General features: G+C 32.8%; 1 protein-coding gene across 3 annotated transcripts in view; it reads left to right on the forward strand.

The window, feature by feature from the left end:
- LOC113399576 (protein split ends-like) overlaps positions 1–4,692 on the forward strand; it is a 30,173-nt gene extending 25,481 nt beyond the window's left edge. For all 3 annotated transcript variants that reach the window (XM_064218773.1, XM_064218774.1, XM_064218775.1), the window contains 2 exons: positions 105–280; positions 357–4,692. In XM_064218773.1, coding sequence (XP_064074843.1) covers positions 105–280; positions 357–530 — 350 coding nt within the window. In that variant the 3' untranslated portion in view covers positions 531–4,692. The remainder of the gene's footprint in view (positions 1–104; positions 281–356) is intronic.
- The last annotated feature ends 2,573 nt before the right edge of the window (positions 4,693–7,265 follow it).

Genomic DNA, 7,265 nt, shown 5'->3' on the forward strand with positions numbered 1-7,265 from the left:
GTCGGCCGACGACCTGACGAGCTAACCTATCGTCTCAGCTGAATGTTGCCTCCCGTGAGATTATATAATTACGCAGAATAACTCGTACTCTCCGTGATCCGCAGCCGGCGGCGGCGCGTCCCCGGCGGAGCAGCCGAGCCGGCCCACGGGCACGGTGGTGGGGCGCAAGCGGCGGCCCGAGGCGGAGGCCGAGGCGGCCCGCGGCAAGCGGCCGCGCCTGCTGGAGCGCCTCGCGCGCCCCTTCCGCGCCGCGCCGCCCCCCGCGCGCCGCGCCGCCGAGGTTCGCCCCTCCGCCCCCACCGCCCCCGCGCCCCGCGCCCCGCGTCCTCACCGCTAACGTAGTTCTGTCCTCCCAGATCGTGGGCATCAACACGGACCTCCCGCTGAGCGCGCCGGTCGCGGCCGCCGCCGCCTGCGACCCGGAGGCCATCAAGCCGCAGCCCGCCGGCGCCGCCCTCCCCGCCGCCCACCCCGCTGCCCTCCCCGCCGCCGTTAGCGACAGGGACGGCAGGAGATGTACTGTGATGTAAGTGATTATACATGCGATACTCTTTGTGACGAATGTAAATTAACTTAAACGGAGAGACGATTAAATAGAGCTGAACTCTCAAACCGGCCGGTCCCTTTTGGGCGGCATTTGGTAAATGAACTCATCGCTTTCCGAACCGAAGTGACTTCTTTTTAATCCAAAATATTGTTAAAAAATGACCAGGGGTAGTGTCGTTTAAAAAGAAAGATAGTTTACAAGGACATTACCGATAAAGTTGGAAATTGCTGTTCTAAATATTACACCAGTGAATAGTTTTATACACTATCGAAGATGATTTTTTGTTTTTTTAATTCAGTCGATTTAATATTCTTCATTCAACTAAAATCCTTAAAGAAAATCTTACCAAGCAATTATTTGTCCCTATGATTTTTGAATAGTCGGCCTGCAACAGTTCTTTGTCCTCGTATGCAATTAAAAAAAAAATATTCTTTTGTTTATCGTGTACATAATTTGGATTTACAAAATCAATTTATAAGTTTGTTTACATCGTGTACAATTAGTATCGTCGTCGGACTGTTAACATAAATTAGAATAATCGTGAAGCCTTCTCGTAGTACAAATGTTGTACTTTACAAATTCGTGTCTCGAAATACTTTGTTTTTTTGTTACGTGACGTCGTTGATACGTGAAATTGGATGATTCGATGAAAAGACTAGTTTATTTTGTGCTATAGCTGTAATATTACTCGTTTGTACAAAGTGATTGATAAGTGAGTTTGATTCTTCTTTTTGTACATACGATACGACATATATGGATTAATTGTCTTCGAAAATCTCTTTAATAATAATGTATAATTTTCTTTTGAAGATTGTTTCAATTTCACGATAGAACGACGACATCTTAGTAAGGTTGTTACGTAGAAGAATTTTTATATCGTGGATATTATTAAAAAAAAGACAAAATTTATTCGAGAAGATTCCTTTGAAATGCGCGTACTTTGATATAAATAACATTGTTATGGTATCTAATGAATGTTTATACGATGTTGTATGTTTTTTTAATAGGTCTGATTTTGATTATGTATGTAACTGCATAATTCATACAAGGTTCGGGGGAACTGGGGGAACCATTTTCACCCTTTAATGTTGAACTTTTAAAAACAAAGTCCAGGCGAATGCTCACTTAGTGGGTATTTGGTTCGAACGTCCGTATCTAACGTTCGAGTGGAACGTTTCAGACGTTATATGCTAAATGTTATTTGTAGTATAAAGTACTCGCATTTTCCACGTTCTCAAATGTATTCGATATTATGTATATTTAAAATGCGAAGCGGTCAATAAATTATCATAGGTTTTTTAAAGCGGATCAGAAGTATTTCAAATGTATGTCGGTATTACTCGTTATAACAACATTATTCAATTTTATCGATATTCATTTAAAACGATGTTTTCTTTTTCGATGAGTTAGATACTTTTCAGAACTTATCTACGAACAATAAAAAGTTTCAATAATAGTAGGTACACGATCTCTAACCGGAACTTATTTCATCTCTTCCACACACGTTTTATTAAAAAGAGATAAAAATTTTTTTTAGTTCGATTCGTTTCAAATTTCTTCGAAAAATAAAATTTTTCATTCGTTTGAATAAGAAGTAAAAGTTTAGTGAATACCATGTAACGAGTAATGCTTGTTTTAAATGTGTTCACAGAATATTAATATATCGGTAGATAAGCGACGTACGATCGTTAGGTACCCGCGAATGGGTACGGCGTTTTAGACTTCGACTAATGTTTTAGCTAAGTTTTATCATGTGACTTGTAGATATATTTCTGGACGTGCTATTAATTGACCAATTTATTGTTTAAATGTATTAAATCTTTAATCTTTTGGTGTAGTAATACAATATCTTGAATTTCATATCATGGTTTTTTTTTTGTTTTAAACAATCAAGTTACAACTTATACGTCTATTAAACAATAATCCTAAAATAATCGATTAATAACATGTCCCCCCCATTAATTGTAATTATTTTAAAATCGAATCGATAAATAATCGAAGTTACTGCAAAGTCTCGATTAGATTTTAAAATATATAAAAATAGTTTAGTTTATAAGTTTTATTTTATAACATTTTTAGTAAAGAAATGCGGGTCTTGTGCATTTTAAACGAATTCGAGATAGTTTACAATAAATCGGAAATAGTGTAAAATAAACTTGCATTTCAAAATATAAAGCTAAAAGTATAATGCGTTTTTTATTTTATATTTTATTTAATAGCTCAATATAACGACCAAAAATAATTAAGCTTCTTATGTACAAGCGATCCCTACGTTTAAAGCGATTGAAAAGATTTATTTAAAGGAATGTTGGCAACATCTATGTTAACGATACTGACAATAATTTCTGTAATTTGTCAACAAAAATTGTAACAATGTTATGTAGACGTCGGTGACTTGTTAAACGATAGAAAATAATTGTAGACACAAATTGTAAACTTATTCGTAGGGAGTTTCGCTAGTTTTATCGTTAAGTAAACTAATGTGTAACAAATCTATTAAATTAAAAGGATTTTTAAACTAAAACTGTCATGACAATAGATTTAAACCACCGAAAGCGCCATATTATAAAATTTTCTTAATAATTAGTCGTTTGATGATTATTTGTTTACTGGCAACATTGTAATTAGTTATACAAATATATAAAAAAAAAATTGCCTAAGAATCCTGCTACTTCCATAGAATAGGTTTTTCAAATGGCAACATTTAAAAAATAAATATTGTAGATCATTGCTTTAATTCTTATTTTATACATTAAACAAAATATTTTTTATTGTATAAGTATAAAATTATCATCAAACAATTGATGCAAAAAGAAATTCTATGATTTAAATTCTTTTTTATTACGAACACCATATTTTATCTGTGTATATATTGCACATTCACAATGATTCATTTGTAAAAAATAAATTAGAAAATCCAAATATAAATCACTTGTAAATTTTATTTATTTTCAATTTTCAAGCGCTTCCGATTGAGTAATAAAAAAAATTTATGTTGATACAAAACAATCAATTTCGTCAGTGTAATTGGACACGCCTTTATCAAAGCAATAAAATGTCAATGATGTTATCAATAAATCCATACGAATTAGTCAGTCGAATAAAAGTAGGTCTAAATAATTTTATAATAGAAATATCATCATATTGAAAATGTTTACATATAAAATATTCTTTTGTTATATTTAAAATGTTTCGTCAAATATTTTTTTAATAAAAATTTGAACTGTTCATCTAACAGTACTAGAGCGTGTGACGTCACAATGATGTCTCCATGATAGATATCCTTGTGTTATCGTCAGCAATGCTTCAGAATACGTTTATGTATTTTAATAAATAAGAATGAGAAATCTTTATTTGAATAACTCGGTCTTACGAAAGTAATTTAATGTTATGTTGATCCCTAAACAAGAAAATCTCCTACTTAAAGGGCCGCTTTATGTTTTTGAAGATGTGCTACAGCATTTTAAGAAATTATTTTTGTAGGATAATTGTATTGCATTTTGTTTTTTATGGCGTTTAAATCGTTATTTCAATCTATGTAGCTTTGGATGTATGAACGTCACATAGCTAAATTTTTAAATTGTTGAAGTTATCACAAAACTGTTTTTACAGTACGTGCGTATTGAAATAACGATTATAACGGCATAACAGTCTAAAAATAAGAAAAAAGCACAGCGACTTTTGCAGGTGCAACGACGATTTGTAAAGGGTCAACAAATAAACAAAGTTATATTCCGTTAAATATCCTTTTTTTTTATTTGCATTTTTATGTAAAAGCTTAGTGACATTCGCTTAATATTAAATTGTATGTAAATTAACCACTATGATATGATTTTTGAATTTATAATCTGTCTCGGAGTAGTGTTTTTTTTTAATTGCTGTAATTAATATGAAAAGTGCTCTTGTAAGTTTGTGTGAATGCTTCAACAGATTAAAAATAAGTTTATTGTTTACTATTTGAATCATATGTTGCCTTTTTTGAATTGTAAGTATTACGTTGTCGACTGTCGTCCATTCGTTTTTTAATTGGAAAAATAAATTTTCAGTTTTTTTTTTTGTAAGTAAAATGTAATTTAGTGTAATGAAAATTATATTATTGTAATAATATAGAATTGATAATTTTTGTTAATAAATCATTGAAATCGTAGGATCGTTTTATTTATTTATACTTCATTAATGCAAACCAATTAACAATCTATTTATATGTATATTATTGAATTTAAAATATCTGTCTGTTGGCAAACTTGTTGTCATATTGATATGATTGTATATCATTCTCAAAGGACAAAGTTAATCAAAATCAAAATATACTTTATTCAAGTAGGCTTTTACAAGCATTTTTGAATCACCATTTAACATACTATTTAAAGTCAAGCTGCCACCGGTTCGGAATGTAGATTCTACCGAGAAGAACCGCCAATAAACTCAGTTGTTACTCTTTTTCAACATATAAAAATAACGTCATGTTAGTTAAATACAATTATATATGTATGTTATGTCTCCTGCCTGGAAGTCAACAAGCATTAACTCCCAAGTTTTTTTATCATCTATATAATCTTGTAGCGAATAATATGCCCTCTTTACCGATGTATTTTTTACAAATGACTTGAATCTATGAAACGGCAAAGTTAAAAATGTCTGCGGAATTTTGTTAAATGGTCAGGAGACGTGCTGTTTCAGTGTGTACGCAAACACAGGTGCACTGTACCCCCTTCTCTTCGATGGATGAGTGCTAGCTAATGCCATAAATTTTCAAATGACAGCACAAAACTCAGCACGACCCGTGTTTGAACAGGACATTCGATCTGTAAGCATAAGTAGCGACTACTACAAATGTGACTGACTGACACCATCCCCCTATGTATAAAGTTAGACAAGGAAAAAAATAACTTCGCGTTATCAATAATGCTTTTCTTAAATTTCAAAATGCAATTTAAAAAGTATGTCATAAATATTCTAATATTAATGAGTAATTTTATTTATTAAATAATAGTGTATCCACTTTCAATATTATACAATATTTCGATAGTGAGGCGGCATTTTTACAAAGACTTTTTTTGACTATTTTTCACATTGCAATTTGTCCTTCCATCAACATCACTTAATTAACAACATATTTTAATTTAAAAACCACAACGTTACTCTAATTGCGTTTTGGTAAAGATTAATGTAATAGAATAATTTCCAAACCTTTTCAATAGGAGAGGCGGCCTAGCCCCGCTGAGGTACGTTTCAGCAAAGTAAACTAAAAACCAATCGAAGAAGAACAGATAAAAATAAACCTTATATTTACATTTTCCGTAAGATTTACTAATAGCTATAGTGCACACTACAAATAATTATTAACGAATATACAACATATACTTCACTTGACTACTTAAATCCACTTTAATTTTACTTCATAAGTTCCGATTACAACTTCGCCGGCTTCCAAAACGGAATTTATTCGCAAATCCACAATGAAAATCATAGATTATTCTCTCGACCAATGATATCGCATCAATTTAATATCAAAGTTGTTTATTTTGCTCTATTGCTCGTGTGGTTGGAATAGACAAAAACTCACTGCAGAATATGGCCTTAAAAGAAAAATAAATAATTCCGAGTGTGTACTATCACCACATAATAAAGTCGTATCCGGTGCCCGGCGCCCGTGTGGCTCAGATTCGTGTAAAGGAAGATTTAAAGTACAAATTTATGAACATGGATTATGATCGTAAGTCAATCTTTAGTTTTCACCGAATGCGATAACGAACAAGTCGTAACATGATACTGCAGTAATCAGTATTACGCTGATTTAATAGATGTCACGGCCATTAAACTGATTACTGTTAGTTTAATATTCTACAGAACTTTTATCTTGGAAACCGACTCGTGATGTTTGACAACTTTTTTTTTTTTATACCAATAACTGAGTTCATTGCACTATTCTTGCCTATTTTAGAGTGTACGCGCGAATATTGGCACTTATTGGGTATAATAAAGAACTGTTAATTAAACAATTGACAACTCGGATTCCTGAGTTATTTTAATTGAACATTTACTTTAACTAAAACAGCTATTTATACCATCTTATGGTAATGGCATTGCGTAGTTAAATACTTCATCGATGTGAGGGTAGGTACAGAAATTATGGAACTAACAACAGGAAAAACTCTTATTTTGTTACAATTAACAACTGAGCGTAATCCAAATATATTTATATATAAATATATTAAAATAGTTAATGAATGTTTTTATTTGATAGGGCTTTTTGGCAAGTCCGTCTAGGTAGGTACCACCCACTTATCACTTGTTATACCGTGAAACAGCAATACTTAGTTGTGCTCCGGTTTGAAGGATGAGTGAGCCAGTGTTGGCTATTGGTGGCGCATTGGCGATGTTTTCCAGTTAGTCTACATATTTAAATGTATATCGAGCACCACCAGGGACATATTAACTTTGCGGTATCGGAAACTAGGTGTTATTCGTTTACCTTTCCTACTCGTACTGCAATGATTGTTACAGTTTCTTTCAAAAATATCTATATTATTGTAAATATACATATAATTATTTTAAACAGTGAGGCAACTGTAAGTAAGTATACTCATTTCATATTTGTCACAAGTTCCAAGATTACAAAAAGACAGACACCTCTTATTTGCAGGATGAAAAAAGTTTTAAATGAAAAAAGTTTCAATGCGAACTGCCTTTATACATAATACTATGGAAGTAATCA

Source organism: Vanessa tameamea, chromosome 24 (genome assembly GCF_037043105.1).
Source record: "Vanessa tameamea isolate UH-Manoa-2023 chromosome 24, ilVanTame1 primary haplotype, whole genome shotgun sequence".
NCBI classification, from domain to species: domain Eukaryota; kingdom Metazoa; phylum Arthropoda; class Insecta; order Lepidoptera; family Nymphalidae; genus Vanessa; species Vanessa tameamea.